Source organism: Dreissena polymorpha, chromosome 10 (genome assembly GCF_020536995.1).
Source record: "Dreissena polymorpha isolate Duluth1 chromosome 10, UMN_Dpol_1.0, whole genome shotgun sequence".
Taxonomy (NCBI): Eukaryota; Metazoa; Mollusca; class Bivalvia; order Myida; family Dreissenidae; genus Dreissena; species Dreissena polymorpha.
The window spans coordinates 31,371,183-31,392,721 of record NC_068364.1 but is presented as its reverse complement, the minus strand read 5'-3'; the positions used below and the strand labels follow the sequence as shown (position 1 = coordinate 31,392,721).

General features: G+C 35.1%; 1 protein-coding gene across 1 annotated transcript in view; it reads left to right on the top strand.

Moving 5' to 3' along the window:
• The window catches only part of LOC127848350 (cilia- and flagella-associated protein 65-like), a 47,684-nt gene extending 33,679 nt beyond the window's left edge, over positions 1 to 14,005 (top strand). Inside the window, exons 30-39 of the mRNA XM_052380771.1 lie at positions 470 to 628; positions 1,194 to 1,337; positions 2,067 to 2,183; positions 3,498 to 3,638; positions 5,399 to 5,473; positions 6,182 to 6,384; positions 6,958 to 7,077; positions 7,429 to 7,687; positions 9,155 to 9,270; positions 12,194 to 14,005. Of these exons, the coding sequence (XP_052236731.1) occupies positions 470 to 628; positions 1,194 to 1,337; positions 2,067 to 2,183; positions 3,498 to 3,638; positions 5,399 to 5,473; positions 6,182 to 6,384; positions 6,958 to 7,077; positions 7,429 to 7,687; positions 9,155 to 9,270; positions 12,194 to 12,356 (1,497 nt within the window). The 3' untranslated portion in view covers positions 12,357 to 14,005. The remainder of the gene's footprint in view (positions 1 to 469; positions 629 to 1,193; positions 1,338 to 2,066; positions 2,184 to 3,497; positions 3,639 to 5,398; positions 5,474 to 6,181; positions 6,385 to 6,957; positions 7,078 to 7,428; positions 7,688 to 9,154; positions 9,271 to 12,193) is intronic.
• Positions 14,006 to 21,539: the final 7,534 nt, after the last annotated feature.

Sequence of the window (21,539 nt, the reverse complement as noted above, 5' to 3'; positions counted from 1 at the left end):
TATAACTGTAATTTTTACTATATGGCATGGTATTTTACAAGCGCCTGCTGATTACCGGTAGTCATGGATATGATTGACGTTCTTTTTGGACACTTCAATTTTCGACTCTCAGTTTTTGGACACCTGTATTTGTTATATATTTTTCATTTCTAAGTTTTCGGACGCAAAAAAAAAATTATTTTTAAGTGTCCGAAAACATAGAGTAATTACGGTACCTTAATTTTTTGTCAATGTAATATTGGAAGATTGGTTTGTCACATGTGCATAATAGTAAAAAGTTGTTTGCATCTAGGGATAAGTGTAGTTGGAAGTAAGTTCAGATAATTTATGGCTGCAAATATTTTGAAGAAAATATTTTTAAGCACAAACACCTTAAATACAGCTTACTTTATCCAACTTAAAAAAAAAATATTATGAAAAGAATATCCGTAGAATTAAAACCCCTAAATAAATCATTTCCCAAATACAGGTGGATGTCCCAATTCATGTGCACAATGGTGACACGGCCATTGTTACGTTCACGGGTGTCGGGTATGACAAGAGGATCATGGGAGAGACCATGCCCATGACTGACCAGCAAGATCTGACCGGAGTGCCCGGAGTGCAGAGCGTGCCAGTTCCCGGACAGGTGAGAAGTTACTTACCCGTGTATTGAAAAGTAAAGGTGAACATCCTATTTGATTAGGAGTTACTTGACCTTATATTGCAGAATAAAGGTAAACTTTATGTTAAGTTAGGAGTTACTCCCGTTTATACCATATTGTAAAATACAGGTAAACTTCATATTAGATTATGAGTTAGTTCCCCTTATATATTGTAAACTATTGGTAATCTTTATATTAGATTAGGAGATACTTCTACTTCATATATATTGTTAAATACAGGTAAACTTCATATTAGGTTAGGAGTTACTTGCTCTTATATATTTTAAAATACAGGTCAACTTCATATGAGATTAGGTGTTACTTCCCATGGTTAATTGTCAGTACATTAAAGTTAATTATTGTTACAGTAGTTACAATAAAACATTATGTCCTGATATTTTGCTGTTAAGATATTTAGTTATTGCTCTTCCTTTCTCTAGAACATATGAGCTGCGTAATTGTATGATAGCAGCTGATTCAAAAATCAACAGTTAAACACGTAAATATAAGACATAATATTGTAAAGTTGGTTAACTATGCTCTTCACAGCTGGCGTTCCTGTCACAAGAGAGGATCTCCTTCGGGAATCTGCCCCTGTTTTGCCGTGGACGTCGGATGGTGTTTGTGAGCAACAAGTCGAAGAACCGCCCCGTGTCATTTGAGTGGCATGTTACCTGCCCTACTGATAGTCAGGTGAGAAACAAGTCAGAGAACCATCCTTTGCCATTTATTGGCATGTAACCTGACCTTTCGACAGTCAGATATGTGATTTTATTAGCTCGGCTGTTTTCGGTCATAGCCAGCTCGTCGTGTCCGCCGTCCGTGTCGTGCTAAAACCTAAACATTTTGGTAACCTTTTTTGAACATTGGCTCATAAATCATTGTGTTTCCACCTACAACATTGAAACTTGATATGTAGCTGCATCTTGATGAGTTCTACACGCCACACCCATTTTGGGGTCACTGGGTCAAAGGTCAAGGTCACCCTGACCTTTAAAAAAAATAAATTCTGACAAGCTTTCATTTATTAAAAAATGCATCCGCAGCCGAGCGTTGGCAACCGTTCTGCGGTGCTCTTGTTTTATACTCATATGTCTGAGTTATTCTCCTTGTCATTTGTTGGCATGTAACCTGCCCTACCTACAGTATATCAATTTATATGTATATCTGACAGTGTCGGGTCCAATGGGCCGGCTTTGATTCCAAAATAACACGATACCTTCATTTCAATGTTCCACGTAACATCTTTGATAAGACTGATTGATGGAAAGTAATCATGCAATAAGTAAAATCTTAAATTTTAAAACAAAATTTCAATGCAACACACAATAATAATAATCCTTTGATCATTTTTATCCTGCTTAATGAAATTCTGTTGAAATGACTGCAAATTATAATTGGATTCACATATTTATTTTCCAGTTCCTGTCCATTGGACCCGTTCGAGGATACCTGAACCCTGGTGAAAGCCAGATGTGTCGTGTGAACTTTGTAGCGGCCGGTCAACCCTCGTTCTACGATCTAGACCTCGTCTGTGAGGTAAGAGTGAACTTTGTAGCAGCCAGTCAACCCAAGTTCTACAATTTAGACCTCAAGTGAACTTTGTAGCGACCCGTCAACCCTCGTTCTACAATCTAGACCTCGTCTGTGAGGTAAGTGTGAGCTTTGTAGCGTCCCGTCAACCCTCGTTCTACATTCTAGACCTCGTCTGTGAGGTTAGTGTGTGCTTTGTAGCGACCCGTCAACCCTCGTTCTACATTCTAGACCTCGTCTGTGAGGTTAGTGTGAACTTTGTAGTGGTCGGTCAACCCTCGTTCTACATTCTAGACCTCGTCTGTGAGGTTAGTGTGAGCTTTGTAGTGGCCGGTCAACCCTCATTCTACGATCTAGACCTCGTCTGTGAAGTAAGTGTGAACTTTGTAGTGGTCGGTCAACCCTCATTCTACGATCTAGACCTCGTCTGTGAGGTTAGTGTGAACTTTGTAGCGACCCGTCAACCCTCGTTCTACGATCTAGACCTCATCTGTGAGGTAAGTGTGAACTTTGTAGCGACCCGTCAACCCTCGTTGTACCATCTAGACCTAGTCTGTGAAGTAAGTGTGAACTTTGTAGCGACCCGTCAACCCTCGTTCTATGATCTAGACCTCGTCTGTGAGGTTAGTGTGAACTTTGAAGCGGACTGTCAACCTTCATTATAGGATCTAGACCTCATCTGTGAGATTAGTGTGAACTTTGTAGTGGCCGGTCAAACCTAGTTATACGATCTAGAGTTAATCTGTAGGGTGAGTGTGAGCTTTCAAGTGGCCAGTCAAACCTTGTTCTACGATCTAGACCTTGTATGTGAGGTATTGTGTTAACTTTGTAGCAGCCCTTCAACCCTCATTATACTATCTAGACCTCGTCTGTAAAATAAGACAATCAGTGCCACTTCCACTTATGTCTATCATATTTAAATTAAAATAAACCTTTCTCTGAAAAAACGAGGCTTAATGAATGTGCGTTAAGTGTCGTCCCATGTACAAGGTACAATCAAAGGTCTGACTACACTGCTCTTTGTTTACCTTATTAACCCTTTCCCCCATTAGAAGCAAAGAAATGGCTTTTGTAACCAGCATGAAACCAGAACAGCTTGTGAGTAACTCGCAGTCTGTTCAGGTTTTATGCTGTTTGCTGCTCATCAGTATTGTAAGGTTGGAAATGAAGCCTTTAAAACTTGAATTAAGTAAGAAAGGTATTGAATTAAATGTAACTTTTTAAGGGACTACAAATGCTCCAAAATACGTATGTAAGTGGTAAAGGTTTAATATTGTTCATTTGTTTGGTTCCTAATAGCTTGTTTTTCTACGTTCATAGGTGACAGACCAAGTTGAGTACAATGACTACAAGAACAGGCTTGCAGAATGGGAGGCGGAACGCTTACGACAGAAATATGAGTTCACGATCACAGAAAACGATCTTGATGCTGATAAACGCATTGGCAGCCCAGAGATAACGGTAATTTCAAGAGTAATTTATAACAATTCACGTCACAGTCTGAAATTTCCACAGATAATGGTAATTTAAAGATAACATTTTTTATTATATTTTCTTAAATAAATAATTTATCTGAATTTTTCAAAATTGTGAGACATAAACATGTCTTAAATAATCATACATTTTTACAGTTTTTATAAAAGAAGTCCTCAGGACTTACATTTTTAAGCTCAATTTATTAGAAAGTTTAATTGAACCCTTGATCCTTAGTGTCCATTTGTGCAAGCATTCATTATAAGATTCCAATGAATCCAGTTTGGATGTGTTTAAAATTTGCTCAGTTATTGTTTAGTCTGGTAAGGGTTTTAAGCTTCGGCTGATGATTTGTATAATGAATTAATCAGCATCTGTAGTGCAATTAATCGAAACTCAAATGATCTTTAAGTCTAAACAAATTTTTGAAACCATTAAAAACAACATGCATTTTTTCAAATATTTACAATTATTATTTATAACTTGACTATTAAAATAAATGCCTTTTCAAAATGCGCGTGTAAAGTTTTTTCTTTTTTTTTCACAAATTAGCAGTCATAATAGCCCTGTATCAATTTATAATGCATACCAATTTTTATGCCCCCGAAGGAGGGCATATAGTGATCAGACTGTCCGTCCGTCTGTCCTTCCGTCACACTTTGCGTTTAGGTTTCGAAAAATGCTCATAACTTCTATGTCCCTTGAGATATAACATCATATTTGGTATGCATGTGTATATGGACAAGGCCTTTCCATGTGCACACAAACTTTGACCCCTGTGACCTTGACCTTGAAGTAAGGGTCTGCGTTTAGGTTTCAAAATCTGCGTTTAGGTTTCGAAAAATGCTCATAACTTCTATATTTGTCCCTTGAGATATAACCTTCATATTTGGTATGCATGTCTATATGGACAAGGCCTTTCCATATGCACGAAAATTTGACCCCTGTGACCTTGACCTTGAAGTAAGGATCTGCGTTAAGGTTTCAAAATCTGCGTTTAGGTTTCGAAAAATGCTCATAACTTCTATGTCCCTTGAGATATAACCTTCATATTTGGTATGCATGTGTATATTGACAAGGCCTTTCCATACGCACAACAATTTTGACCCCTGTGACCTTGACCTTGAAGTAAGGGTCTGCGTTAAGGTTTCAAAATCTGCATTTAGGTTTCGAAAAATGCTCATAACTTCTATGTCCCTTGAGATATAACATCATATTTGGTATGCATGTGTATATGGACAAGGCCTTTCCATGTGCACACAAACTTTGACCCCTGTGACCTTGACCTTGAAGTAAGGGTCTGCGTTTAGGTTTCAAAATCTGTGTTGAGGTTTCGAAAAATGCTCATAACTTCTATGTCCCTTGAGATATTATCTTCATATTTGGTGTGCATGTGTATATGGAAAAGGCCTTTCCATACGCACAACAATTTTGACCACTGTGACCTTGACATTGAACTTAGGGTCCACGTTTAGGTTTCAAAATCTATGTTAAGGTTTTAAAAAATGCTCATAACTTCTATCAAAGCGTTTATAGGGGGCATATGTCATCCTATGGTGACAGCTCTTGTTTAATTTAAGATTTTGAGGTATAATACTAGGTGTAATACATGGTAAAGTACAGTACCCAATTTTAAATTGTTTCTCAGACCTGTTTTGCAATCTAGATAAATCCAGATACCGGGTACTGTAAAAGGTGAACACTGCATGTAATACATGGTTAAGTACGGTATTCTTTGTTTCATTCAGGACTTGGAGCCACAGAAGCAGAAGACAGCTGACGATGCGTTGAGGATGAGCGAAACAGACTTTGCTAAATATAAGGTAATTTTATTACAAATTCTATTAAATGCACACAATCTTTTTATAATTGTAATATGTTTTATGCATAGTCTTACCAATGCATGGAAATCAACTAACTTTATGACCACGTTTGCCCACCTTCGTTTTTTAAATAGTTTTGTACACATGAGTTTTTTCGAGAAAATCTAGGGACCATCCACAAATTTTAGCGGCCTTTTGTTTATTGGGCCCCTTCTCATTCCCATCCCAGTCCATTGAAAACCTTTTGTTTAATCTCATATTTGAGCTAAGTCACTTTCTAAGGCATTATGAGACACTTTCTAGTGCGTTTCCTGTTGCCTATGTCATAATAAACTGGTTCCAAACAAAGAGTTGTCTATTTAAAGAAGCTAAAATCCATATCGTGCTGATTTTGAATATACTATAAGAACTTTTCAGTTTTAAGACATGTGTTTTTTTTACAATTGAGTATAAGAATTGCTTTGTGAATACGGGTCCTTTTATTGCTTTATATCACAGGAGGGCCAGAGTATGTATATGTATAAGTCAAGCAGTTGGCCATTTTGTTAGCATAAGTTTGTGGAGTGAATTATGTCCACATTTCTCAAGCGATTCAATTGAAACAAAAGTTGTCATACCCAGACAATAGCTGCCTAAGTGATGCAGGGATATTAGTTATGTTTATGTCAAAGCTGTAGTTTCAACATTTTTAGTCATCTTCTCATTTAGACGCTGCCGCCAATAAGCAAGCTCTCGCCTGACGAGGAGAAAAATGAATGTGAGCGACGCCACAAGAAGGCCAATGAATTGTGGGAGAAACCAGAACCTCCCACGCCCTTCTTACTTCACCTCGGTCTTACAGCTCGCACCCACGACATTCGAGCCTTCCAGGCAAACTTCCCAGATGAGTACCGCAAATATTATGTTGATCGGTAATTGAGTTATTTTTCATGATTGTTGAGTGTGAACCATTATCCACTAAGTGCTAGTTGTTCATAAGTTATTTTATATTCTTCAATGATGTGTAACTTTATAAATTAAATATAATTATAATTATAAAGTAAACTTATAAAATTAAACATTATATTTAATTGAACTTATAAATTAAAACTGATGTTTTTGTGAAGTGTAGTTAACTTAATTTTTCTGACAAAGGAACCAAATAAGTGTGAGATATTCTGCTACAAACAGTGCTCTAATAGTGTGAGAGTAGGTCAGGAAATTATTAGTATAAGACATTTTCAGTAAAATGCACGTGCTTAAACACATCTAAAATGATTAGGGGCAATAAATCAAGAGCAGGTTTTAAGAGAAACTTAATTTATATAAACCTGTTTTTAAATTTATGAAAATATGTTCAACCTGTAACACACATTTTTGAATTGAAATTGGCTCTCTTAGTCTCTGTATCAATAATTAATATTTGTTTAACGCTAGTTACTCAAACAGAAAAGTTCAGCAGGCTTTCCTTGTGAAGGTCTTTTTTACACATGATTTGCTTGCAGGTGCCTCAGTGCAAACGAAGAAAAGAAAGATGCACCAGTCGAGAACAAAAAGACAGAGATTATCGACTGCAAACAGTCGGAAGCAGATCTGATATCAGGAGTGATGGCTAATGTTCTCAGGTGGGTATTATCTTTGTCTGGCTGATCAGCAGAAGATCAGCCAAATGGTTATCATGCAGTTTTCATTGAAGAAGGTTAAAATTCAGTTGGTGAAATATCAAAAGTTCAAGGTCAAAGTAACAGATGCAAGCATTGTTTAAAGAAATTTCATCAATGGTGCACATTTAAGACTTGACTGCAAGTCAGGGGCCAAACAGTTTTTTTCCCAAATATGTCAAGTTTATACGCTAAGGCTTCACCAACTTTTTTATTCAGAAACTTAAACGTTAACGGAACTTAATTTTGGAAATTCTCTTTAATACAGAAGATAAAATGTTTATCAAACTTATTTTTTTGAAATTATGTATGCAGGGGCTTGCTGGATGACTCGGCGTTCCATGACAGCGTTGTCAAGGTGATGAAGGACCCAGTGCCTTACTTTGCCCAGATTGGGGCCAGGGCAGACAAAATAGAGCCCCGTCAGAGCCCTACCCCACCCAGCTCGCCTGTGGGTCGGCCTGGGACACGTCCTAGCCCGCCATCACCCCCTTCCAGTAAGGTTTCCTCTGCGTCCACGAAAAAACAGCGTAAGAGTAGCAAGTCATCTCTGAAGTCCGCGGACAGAAGCAAGGTAAGGACATTTTGACTGCATTGGAAACAGAGATTTAACCCTTTCACACTCAGAAGCAAAGTGTAAATGGCTATGTGCAAACAGCATAAAGCCAGAACAGCCTGCGAGTAACTGGCAGTCTGTTCAGGTTTTATGCTGTTTGCTGTTCATCAGTATCTTAGGGTTGAAAATGAAGTCTTTATAATTTGAATCTAATAAGAAAGGTCTTTAATTAAATTCAACTTCCTAAGGGACTACAAATGCATGCATTTATGTCTTATTGTGTAACAATAAAATATGATGAGACGTTTTGAGAAAAAAAAATCATTTACTGACAAAACATTATGTTGCTTTAACAAAACATGAATGAGTCTGGGCTCTACATCCTAAACCTTTTACCATTATAATTTATTTTTCACCATTGGAATCCTTTTATTAAAGACCTTTGGAGTCTTAGTGACCAGGAAGGCATACACAAGTGAATCTAAGATGCAAACAATCAAATAAATTGTAAAGTAGATTCACCTGTCCATGTCAATCAAGGATTGAGGGTGCAACAGTTCCTTTTTGATGCTCTCCAACAAATTTTTGGGGGAGCATATAGTCGCCGCTTCGTCTGTCCGTGTGTTTGTCTGTCTGTGCACGATTTTTTTCCGGGCTATTTCTCAGCAATTAATGACCGGAATTCAATTAACTTTATGGGAAGCTTCACTACCAAGAGGAGATGTGCATATTATCAGCCGGTTCTGGTCGGATGATTTTTCACAGAGTTATGGCCCCGTAAAATTTTCCATTAACTGTACATATAGTGCAATTCTTGTCCTGGCTATTTCTCAGCAACTAATGACTGGAATTCAATGAAACTTTATGGGAAGCTTCACTACCAAGAGGAGATGTGCATATTATCAGCGGGTTCTTGTCGGATGATTTTTCACAGAGTAATGGCCCTTTGAAATTTTTAAGTTGCTAAACCATCCATCGTATTATTTTGTCCAAAGTTATGCCCCTCAAGACGTTTCCTTTTATCTGAATATATAGTGCAATATTGTGACAAAAAAAAACCTTTGGGGAGCATCACCCATCTCCGACGGTTTCTTGTTCATTTAAAGGACATAACTTCTAAGCAAAAGAGTTTTTTGTAACACCTATTGAGAGTTAACCCTTCCCACTCAGAAGCAAAGTGAATATGGATTTTGCAACCAGCATAAAACCTGAACAGCCTGCGAGTGATTCGCAGTCTGTTCAGGTTTTATGCTGTTTGCTGCTCATCAGTGTCTAAGGGTTGGAAATGAATCCTTTAAAACTTGAATCTAGTAAGAAAGATCTTCAATTTAATTACAGTTTTTAAGGGACCACAAATGCATCAAAATACATTTCTAAGTGGTAAAGGGTTGAAAGAACTGTCAACCGCGAATGACAAAAAAGAAAAGTTCTTAAATACCGTAATTTTTTTCAATTAAGGTAAAATATCTTCTTTGAATATTTTAGGTGAGCACTCCGGACACTAAGGCCTCCAAGACGAGTACGCCACGCTACACAAAGGATGAGATACTGAAGGTTAAACAGGAAGAAGAGAGGTTGAAGGGAAAACAGGAAATGAAAAAGTAGGTTTTATAAGATGGTTACGCAATTCTCAACATTGTTGAAAGGAAAACAGGAAAGGGAAAAGAAGGCTTTATTAGATGGCTGAATCGGAAACTGGAAATGTAAAAGTAGGTTTGATTAGATGGTATCTCAATTCTCAACATTGTTGAAGGAAAAACAGGAAATGGAAAAGTAGGTTTTATAAGATGGTTGAAGGGAAAACAAGAAATGAAAAAGTATGTTTTATTAGATGGTTGAAAGAGAAACAGGAACTTAAATAGGTTTTATAAGATGGTTGAAGGGAAAACTTGAAATTAAAAAGTGGGTTTTATTTTCTTAAATTAGGGAGAAAAGGAAATAAAAAAGTAGGTTTTATTTGATGGTTGGGCAATTCTCTTAACTCGGATACTAACAAATTTGTTGTATTGCAGTGCCTTTCATAAATGTTTATGGGAATTAAATTAGACATGAAAAATAGTAATTCAGTTTTAAGTTTTAATGTTTTGTGGAGAATGGAAGCATTTTATTACATATATATAATTATGTTTTTATAAATTTTGGATGTTATTTATACCTGTCTTAAACAAACTTTTTACATAAATTGTTAAATCATATTTATTGTTGATGTTCTATTGTATAATAATAATAATAATACTTTTTGGAATAATTTACAGGCTCATTCTGAATAAGTAAGCTGTACAGATTGTGTTAGTTTTTACATTTAAGTTAAAAAAAAGTTATGTTATTTGTTACTGCATATATTTGATTGTATGTGCAGTAATGCAGTTGTGTTATTGAAATATGTTGAAGTTACATGTATGTTTCTTTTTAAGATTTAACACAGTGCTTTAAATAATATACTATAAGCTGTTCATAACATGAACTCATTTCACTGAAGAAATAATGAAGACTGAACAAACTTTCAACTTAAAGTTTATAGACACTCCATATAAAAGTTGAATTTAGGTAAGAAAGAATGTAATCGTTCTTGGTTACTAAGCAACAAAAAACATGGCCTCTTCACATTGTTTGTAAATAGAGCCGGATGTCATATTTAAAAGCAACACATGTAATGATGCATACATGTTGAATAATGCATAGAAACAAAACAGACCTTTGACAAGTTTACACGGCACAGATTCATCAAGCTAAATAGGGAAAATGTACAGAAATTCCTCAAAATCATTTGAAACACTTGACTAAAGAAAGTCCCCATATTGTTTGTGTTAAGGTCTGTTTTACATCAAAACCCCTTAAGAAAGTAAATTGTGCAAAAATTGTTACTGTAATGAGGTATTATTTTTTAATCACAAAACATTGGATTGGATTGGATCTGAAAGCTTGCTTGAGAACAATTTAACTGAAGATTTTTTCTATAGCCTTGTTTGTGTCATTTTGACCCTTTCCCGCTCAGATGCATAGTGAAAATGGTTATATGCACCCAACATAAAGCTACAACAGGCTGTTAGGGTTTTATACTGTTTGCTACTCATCAATATCTAAGGGTTGGTAATGAAGCCTTGAAAACTTTGATCTATTAAAGGGATCTTTTCATGGTTTGGTAAATTGACAAAATTGAAAAAAGTTGTTTCAGATTCGCAAATTTTCGTTTTAGTTATGATATTTGTGAGGAAACACTATTACTGAACATTTACCATAGTCCAATATAGCCATTATATGTATCTTTTGACGATTTGAAAACCTAAACATTATAAAGCGTTGCAAGGCGAAACGATTGACTAATTTGGAGAGTTCTGTTGTTGTCGTTTAAATTTACGAAACTACGAAGATTGCTTATATAAGGTATAAAATACTTTAAACGTGTATACTCGGCGGAATAGCCGAGAGGGCTAATGCGTTTTTACTTCAGACTAACTCCAGGACTCCGGGGATCACTGGTTCGAGCCCTGGTACCGGCTACTTTTATTTTCTTTTTTTAGTTTTATTCTTGATTTTTTACTGGAGCTTTTAAGATCCAATGTTTACATTTATCAATATAAAGCATTTAATGACAAACTTCAAAATATGCCAAAATCTGTGAAAAGGCCCCTTTAAGAAAGGTTTTTAAGTTGACTTTTTAGGGAACTACGAAGGTTCAAAATGGGTATCTGACCGGTAAAGGGTTAATTTCCCTACTTAACCCAACTCGTGAATTCTTGATACACATTATTTGTTCCTATTTGTATCTGAGCCGTAAAGGGTTAATTCCCCTACGTAACCAAACACTGGAATTCTTGATACTCATAATTCATTCCTATTGGTATCTGAGCTGTAAAGGGTTGATTCCCCTACGTAACCCAACACTGGAATTCTTGATACTTATATTACGTTCCTATTTGTATCTGAGCTGTTAAGGGTTAATTCCCCTACGTAACCCAACACTGGAATTCATCATTCTCATAACACGTTCCTATTTGTATCTGAGCTGTAAAGGGTTGATTCCGCTACGTAACCCAACACTGGAATTCTTGATACTCATAATTCATTCCTATTTGATTCTGAGCTGTTAAGGGTTGATTCCCCTACGTAACCCAACACTGAAATTCATCATTCTCATAATTCATTCCTATTTGTATCTGAGCTGTTATGGGTTAATTCCCCTACGTAACCCAACACTGGAATTCATCATTCTCATAACACGTTCCTATTTGTATCTGAGCAGTAAAGAGTAAAATCCCCTACTTAAGGCAACACTGGAATTCATCATTCTCATAATACGTCCCTATTTGCAGACTGCCAGAGTTATATGGTCCTTTTTGCAGACTGCCAGAGTATATGTTCCTATTTGCAGACTGCCAGAGTTAATATGTTCCTATTTGCAGACTGCCAGAGTTATATGTTCCTATTTGCAGACTGCCAGAGTATATGTTCCTATTTGCAGACTGCCAGAGTTAATATGTTCCTATTTGCAGACTGCCAGAGTTAATATGTTCCTATTTGCAGACTGCCAGAGTTCGGGAACAGTGTGGAGAGCGTATTGGAGAACACGATTTTGAACATCTTGTCCGAGGCACTGGAGGGAGAGTTCAACATCACGGCTCGGCCTCGATTTATTGCTCTGCCCAAGCGTAATGGGTCCTCGACAAGCAGAGCAGGAAAACTTTGAGATATGACTATGTGAATTACTGACTTTGTATTGTATTGGAAATGTTTTATGAACATTTTTGAATATTGGTTGAGACATGACTTACTGTGAATTACTGACTTTGCATTGTTTTGTATTGGATATATTTTATAAACATTTTTTTAAATGTTGGCTGTCATAGAGGAGAATTTTGTTGTCAAGGTTAAGTTTTCCGAAAGTGTTGTTGATTAATTGAAAAAAAAATGTATATGAAGTATCAGCACATGTTTTAAATTTGATTTTTTGTTTGTTTTCTTTTTTTTATTTCACAAATGTGAGGTGTTAATGACTGACCAAAGGTTTTTGTGAAAATAAATTGAATATGAATATTAATTGAGAATAATGTACATTCTTATCTTTAAATTTGGTTTGGATATATTAATTCAGTCATTCATGAAATAAACACATATACTTCTAACTTCACTGTTCAAATGTATATGATATCGTACATATGTATTCTGCATAGCAAGAGCAAGGAACAAATGCACGTTTGTATATTAACAAGTCGGAAAACATTGATATATTTGCTATGAAATTAAGTTTGTTGTGCTAATATGTGCTCATACGAGCTATATATCAATTTAAAATCATATATATTGCATTTACTTGTTTTGGATTATTTATTTTGAAACAAGTTATATGATCATTATAATTATTGAATTTAGTGTAAAATATTATTTTTATTGCGGTATGCTTTAGATTGCGATTACACTCACATGTTCAAGTTTATTATATAAATATGTTATAATGTAATAGTATTTAATTGCACGACTGCCTGATAAATTCTGTGATGTCAATTGATAGCTTTTATTGCAGACTAGAGATTTTACACACACACTTCATTTTCTTTCAGTACTTAATATAAAGATAGATCAACTGTCAAAATACAGCCTGACCAAAATTATTTTGTGCACGGAACCCTTGAATCAGTTCTGTTGATAAAAATCCAACATTAATAATGTTCCGCAGTATATATCCAGCTCTGCAGTGCATTGATGTTCTATTCTATTAAGTCATCTGTCATCTTTATTTAATTGTTTCTAAAATTTATTGATCCTTCTTAAGATATTTTTGAACTTGTGTGTTTTGTCACAATTAGAATTTTTCATAAGTTTGGTCTGTAACTGTCTGTGATATATACAGATTTTTAGTTGGCTTTTGAACCTTTCTTGTTTGTAAATATTGTGTGTGCATGTGTATATGCTTTTTTACGCTGATACAAAAAGCTCCTATGTAAAAACTGAATTAATTTATTTTTTAACTCTGGCTATTTTGCATTAAGGTCATTTTTAGCTCGGCTTTTTTCGGAGAAAACCCGAGGTATTGTCATAGCCAGCTCGTCGTCCGCCGTTTGACGTCCGCGTCGCGTTATTTTTGGGTCTCTAGGTCAAAGGTCAATGGTCACTGTGACCTCTAAAAAAAAAATTCTGACAAGCTTTCGCAGCCGAGCATGGCACCTGTTATGCGGTGCTCTTGTTACTTTTAAAGATTGTGAAAAAGTAAATATGACTTAAATCGTACTATTTTATCTTTTGCTAAGCAGAAAACATTTGAATAAATTATAAATTGATTCCAAGTTTCACTAAAGTACAACTTAGGATTTTTCCTTTCTAATACTGGCCCTCAATCTTGGTCTTAACTTAAATATCATTTGTATCTCAAAATATTTGGGTCAATGTTATCTAATATATTTCATAACATTACATTTTGACAGATAAAATATGAATAAAGACACTTTTTGTTTGTTATAACTTGTTGGAAAATTTACCCCCCCCCCCCCCCCCCCAAAGTATGTCACTCTTTCCAACAACATTATTTTGTATTAACACCTTATTGAAATTTAAATGTTTTTTTCCTTTACAGTAGATGAGGTCAAGTTTTAGATATCTTCAAATGATGCAATCTTTTAACACAGGATAATAAATAGATAAGTGCAACTTTATAACAATAATGATTCTATAATATAAATATTGGTTAAAACCCATTTGTTTTAGGTCGATTGCGTAAAAAGCCTAAGGCTTATTTGAAACGCTCTTGAGTCCATTTCATGTGACTTGAACCAGTTCTTGATGTTTATGGGGGAGATCTAAAGAATGTTCCTACGGTGGGGGTTGAAGCCCTGACCTCCTGGTCGCACGGCAGACAACATATCCACTACGCCACGGCAACCTACATATAAATATAAATATTACATCTAAATCCTCAAAATTTTCTAAAAAAAAAACTACTATTATATGTAAAAAATAAATTCAATATGTCTTGATCAGTGACATAGTTATGCAGGGCAAAACATAGAAATAACAGCATGACGGAAGCAAGGCAATAAATAAAACAAGGCTTTGCAACAGCATAAACTAGCGCCCCTAGCAAGTGGAATCATGAACAACACAGTCTGTACATACGCATGTTAAGCTATTTTGACATAAATTTAAATTCAAACATTTCACCAAATTTTTGAAATTATTTTTAAAGCTATTTGATTATTCTAAAAATAATAAAAAATTAATAAATAAATATTTCTTAAGTGTGACGTCACACATGGCCTGAACCCCCATTCCCCCATGTCACAAACTGTCACACTTTCTTACAGTCCCCCTCCACCCTACTGGGCTGTGACATACTTTATGGACAGCCCCATTAAGGAGAAAGTGAAAAAATAATTTGAAGCAAAGGGGGCTTATGATTGAAGTCCAGGCTGTACAAGAATATGTAAAAAAGAAGTTACATAAAACCAGTAATTATTAAATATATTACTTTAGATTTCCCTTCAATACCTTCGTACACAGGTCAGTTAAGCAGCAAAACCTTTGGGCACAGTGGGTTTGCTTATGATTTAAGATGTTGAATGGCCACATGAACGCTAAGCAAATTTATATACATACAGTTTACACACAGTTACTAATCATTTACGTAACAATGTGACACATATTTTATAATTATTGTTATTCTAATAAACATTTTACACGAGATAATAATTATTATTTCACAGGCACATGATGTGTCACTATAAATTTAACACAAACTCATTAGCAAATGACAATCGCAAAGTCCTCTTTTTTTCCGAAATCAGAAATCTACAAACTTACGTGTCAATAAAAGTAATTAAAAAACAACAAAATTTAATGTGGGGGAACATAAATGATTAAAGAGTATTTGAAATCAATTTTTCCTTATATGGCTTTTGTAAAACCTTGTTAGCACTCTAGAGGCCACAATTTATTGTCCTATCATCTAAAACTTGGTCAGAAGATTGGCCTAATGATATCTTGGACCAGTTTGAAAAAAGTTCCGGTTGCTTGAAAAACATGGCCACCAGGGGACGGAGCATTTTTCCTAATATAGCTTTATATGTCTGTGGTAAAACCTTGTTAACACTAAAGAGGCTTATTTATTGTTTGATCTTTGTGAAACTTGTTCAGTAGATTCGTCCCTATAATATCTTTGGCAAGTTCAAAAATGGTTCTGGTTGGTTGTTAACATGGCAACCAGGGGGCGGGGCATTTTTCCTTATATGGCTCAAGTAAAAACTTGTTAACACTCTTTAAGTCACATTGTTAACACTCTTTAAGTCACATTTGTAGTCAAATCTTCATGGAACTTGGTCAGAACATTTGTTCTAATGATACCTTGGATGAGTTAAAGAATGGTTCCAGTCTGTTAAAAAACATGGCCGCCAGTACAATACAACATGCATGCATTAAGCCCAGTTTTCCCAGAATGAGGCTCATTTGAGTATTGCATTGTGAAAACCGTCCCTGAATCTTTTTTGATAAGTAAGCTATGGGTGCATTTGCAAAACAAGGCTATTAATTTACAGATTCAGCATCTTTAAAATGCCATGTACTATGCAAAACCTTTGACAGCATATTGCTGTATGTTATTATTAGCTCACCTGTCACGAATTGACATGGTGAGCTTATGTGACCGTGTGATGTCCGGCGTCCGTTGTGCGTGTGTGCGTGTGTCCGTTAACAATTTGTGTAGACAGTAGAGATCACAGTTTTCATCCAATCTTTATGAAATTTGGTCAGAATGTTTATCTGGATGAAATCTGGGTTGGGATTGTATTCGGGTCATCTGGGGGTCAAAAAATAGGTCACTAAGTAAAAAACTAGGTCAAATAATAGAAAAACCTTGTGTAGACAATAGAGGTCGCAGTTTTAATACAATCTTTATGAAATTCAGTCAGAATGTTTATCTTGATGAAATCTGGGTTGGGATTGTATTTGGGTCATCAGGGGTCAAAAACTAGGTCACTAGGTCAAATAATAGCAAAACCGTCAACAATTTGTTTGTGTAGACAGTAGAGGTCACAGTTTTCATCCAATCTTTATGAAATTCAGTCAGAATGTTGATCTTGATGAAATCTGGTTGGGATTGTATTTGGGTCAACTGGGGTCAAAAACTAGGTCACTAGATGAAAAACTAGGTCACTAGGTCAAATAATAGGAAAACCTTGTGTAGACAATAGAGGTCGCAGTTTTCATCCAATCTTTATAAAATTTGGTCAGAATGTTTATCTTGATGAACTTGTGTAGACAATAGAGGTCACAGTTTTCATCCAATCTTTATAAAATTTGATCAGAATATTTATCTTGATAAAATCTGGGTTGGGATTGTATTTGGGTCATGTTGGGTTAAAAACTAGGTCACTAGGTCAAATAAAAGAAAAACCTTGTGTAGGCAATAGAGGTCACAGTTTTCATCCAATCTTTATTAAATTTGGTCAGAATGTTTATCTTGATAAAATCTGGATTTGGATTGTATTTGGGTCATCTGGGGTCAGAAACTAGGTCACTAGGGCAAATCATAGAAAACCCTTGTGTAGACAATAGAGGTCACAGTTTTCATCAGATCTTAATTAAATAATGTCAGAATGTTTGTCTTGTTAAAATCTGTGTTGGGATTGAATTTGGGTCATCTAGGTTCAAAAACTAGGTCACTAGGTCAAATTAAAAAAAACTACTTTTGTAGACAGTAGAGGTCACAGTTTTCATCCAAACTTAATTAAATTTGTCCAGAATATTTATCTTGATGAAATCTGGGTTGATATTGTATTTGGGTCATCTGTGGTAAAAAACAAGGTCACTAGATCAAATCATAGAAAAACCTTGTGTAGACAATAGAGGTAAAGTCTTCATCTGATCTTAATGAAGTATGGTCAGAATGTTTATCTTGATAATATCTGATTTTGTATCGTATATGGGTCATCTGGGGTCAAAAATAAGGTCAACGGGCCAATTCTAGTAAAACCTTGTGTAGATGAAAGAGGTAAGAGTTTTCATCACGTCTTAATGACTTTATGTCAGAATGTATTAATTAATGAAACCTTTCGTGGGATTGTATATGGTTCTGATAGATTTTAAGTTGATGTAGCAAGGTTAGTCAGGTGAGCGATTCAGGGCGCTCATGGCCCTCTTGTTTAAATAAATTACAGATTTTGTTTTTAGAGTAATAAGCATTATATTGGAGCCGCACTCTGCGAAAACGGGGCTTTATGCATATGCGTTAAGTGTTGTCCCAGATTAGCCTGTGCTGTCTGCAAAGGTAGTCTTTCCTTAACAAAAACCCAGTTTAAGCGGAAAGTGTCATTCCTGATTATCCTGTTTTGACTTCACTTGCTAATCTGGGATAATACTCTACACACATGCATTAAACCCTGTTTTCCCAGAACAAGGCTCATTTGTAAAATAATAGTAAATACATGTAACTGTGTGAATTAAATACATATTGCAAATAGAAGGGCTTTTAGTTTTGATCCAATTTAACATTGGTTACATGAAACACAAAGTTTATCTCTCCAACGTTTTCATTTCTCAATGTGACAATGTTTAAGCTTAGTCCCATATCATATAAGGGATGTGTCTGCTCTCTCTGACAATCGATTGCAGTTGTCTGCCCCTGTCAGCTTGTAACATATCCTCAGGACTGGGGCAGGGTCTTCATTTGAACACGGGACCACAAGCAGTGGAGTCCATCCCTGTTTGGAGTCACGAGATCGTTCCAGACCTGCCAACCAATGAAAAGATGATAAGACAATATCAGCTGACTGTTTGGACATATCATTTACACATTAAATCTGGGCTTTAGGAATTAGGAACACTTTAAAAATCAGTAACTTGTACTGACATTGATATATATATTTTTTTAACCAGCCTCAATCTCAAACTTAGTCTTGACTTAAAAATCATTTAATTGATTTAATACTCATTGATATTTGATGTTATTTCATAACATTAAATGTGATAAATAAAATATAAATAAACACACTTTATTTGTTAGTTATAACTTGTACGAAAATGTATAAATAAGGAGAGAGAAGCATGTTTTGTGAATTTTTTTAAATAAAAATTGTTAAACAAAATATTTATATTATAAATTATAAGTATATTTATTATATACATATATTTATTTCTTGTATCTCCTTTTTCTTTAGTTACTCAACTTAGCCAATGCCACCTTTCAACCTTGACCCTAGCAACCTGGATCTTATATTTGACACTCAGCTAGATAATGGAGAACAATTGTGGACAGTTATTACAGAATCCCTTGATGCATAGTAAAGGAATGACTTAATAATGAATAATTCATCAAATTATCAAAAATGATCGAGAACAATTATGGCAAGTTTCAAAGCTCTGGATCATGTGTTAATGGAGATAAAGCCTATATTTAAATCATTTTTTTTTCAAGATACAAGACCATAACTCCGCAATGCCATTTGGCGTGCATCATCCTTTTATCCATATATATATATATATATATATATATATATATATATACTCATACCGAGTTTCAATGAAATCCGCCAAAGCACTTCCAAGATATGGCTCCGGACACAAAAGTGCCGGGCTTAAAGACGGACGGACGGACAACGCCAAAACAAAATCCCTCCTCGTATGGCGGGGGATAACAAGACTGTAATATTATTCGTTGAATTTTCCGTTGCAAAAAATGTTCTAAGCTGCACCTTGCACATGTTTGATCTTTTACCTCTAATTTTGACCTTGACTTTTTTGCAAGGGCTCAGTTCTTGAACATGATATACATTCTCCATATGAAGAACATTTTTTGTACATTAATTATTTTAAAATTGCATGATGAAGTGACAGTCCAGTCAAGCAGCATAGTGCCATATAGGACATTTGACCTTGTCAGCGTGACCTTGACAATTGAGCCTGGGAGACAGGTCTTTCAGCTGACATGCAATCTGCACAAGGTTAACATTTGTGATTATTTTTAAATTAAATGATGAATATGCAGCATGGACAGGCTGTATAGTGCTTAAAATCAACCTTTGACCTTGAAGTATAACCTTGACCTTATAAAAAGGGTCTTACATGCAGCAAGCTGTTTTTACACTGTGACCAGTTTGGAAAAAAAATAAAAAATTAATGAACGCATGCTCATACACTCACAAATAGTGACAGCTATTTCAAGCTTTTAGCACATTGGCTTCACAATGCCCACAACAATTGCTGCTTGGAATTCTCTTCCAGACGAAGCAAAACTTGTTGATAACATATCTGATTTTAAAAAGGCATTGGATCTTAACAAATCTCGTAGTAATACATTGTTCTATTATGGTAAGCGAATACAGCGAGTGCTGCAAACACGTCTAAGAACTAACTGAAATGCTCTTAATAAACACTTATTTGATAGAAATCAGGTTCCATCGCCACTTTGTCAATGCAGAAAAAAAAGAGGACACTACTCACTGTGATCTGTCCATTATATGAAGCTACAAGATTAACTTAAATAAGAACTATAGAATAATACACGGGTATATAACTCCGCACATTACTGTATGGAGATGATAATCTTTCCATCAGAGATAATTATGCAATATTTGATGCCGTCCATAATTTCATCGAAGGCTCAGGAAGGTTCAGAGTTGTATAACTATCGGTTTTCTATGTTTCAACATTTGTTTTTACAAACAAGTTCTTTGATTATATGTTCACCAGCAATATATTTTTTTTCTTGCTACATTGTTTTAACATTTGGTAACAACTTTGATTTCAATCATACTCACAAACTTGTTTGAACCCGAATGATTATTAAAATGTTTTATGTTTAAAATGCAAATACCGCCACTATGTCTGTAAATATACTACTGAGGAAAGGAACCCTATTAGCCTAGCTATCGTTCCAATCCTATAAACTTAAGATGCGTTTAAATTATGTTGAAAACACATTCTTGAATAAATATGTTTAAACCAACATAACTGTATATATTCTGGTTATTTTTTTGTATTTAATGGAAATTTTTTGTTATTTGACAGCATTCTGGGCAATTCGATGATATATATTTATCGAGCACACGGCTGAAATGTCAAGTCTGTGATCGAGCGAAAGCACACATATAATTTAATGACGTTATAGAACACAAGTTGTAGACATTTTGTTAATCAAGAAATAAAGCCTTAGAAAAACATAATGATATGTATTGTAACCATGTTTTAAGGGTAATTTGACAGCATTTTCACGGATCTGTAATACGTCTAGTTCTAACATCATGTAGAATCTTATCAATTTTTCGTGATGTATTTTTTCATGGAAGACAAACATGGTCGTTTTAACTCGGAATGAACTATAAAGTCATACTTTTTAGTAAAATAGAATCATATTAAACACAACAAACAATTTGATACCAAGATGTTATATATTTTATACACAAAAGCAACATAAACATCAACAAAATATTTTACAAATATTAGGCGCAAGTACTCCTGACGTCATTATTAACACATCAAATGTCAAAAATCATATACATTCCCGCAAAAATGCAGGGTCGTAATTATTTTTTGCACAATTTTTTATTAATGTGGGACGTAGAGGTATGATATACAGAACAACAAACTACTGCCTGATCGTTTAGTAATATATCAGGCTCGGCACGAATTGTTTCCAATTTCAGTTTTTTTGCTCATGTGCGTAAATTCCAGTATGGAAAGTATGAGTTAACGAGTGATGTCACATGCAGCCATTTTTTCCTCCTTTATAAAGTACCTGTAAAAGGTACTTTCTCAATTGAGGAAAAGCTAAAAAGGCGTCTGAAAAATTCCCCAAAGAAAAATTCATCAATATTGTTCCAGAAGTCCATTATATGCAAGTGAACAAATAAAATGAGCACTTAAACTGGACACTTCAAGACAAAATGCA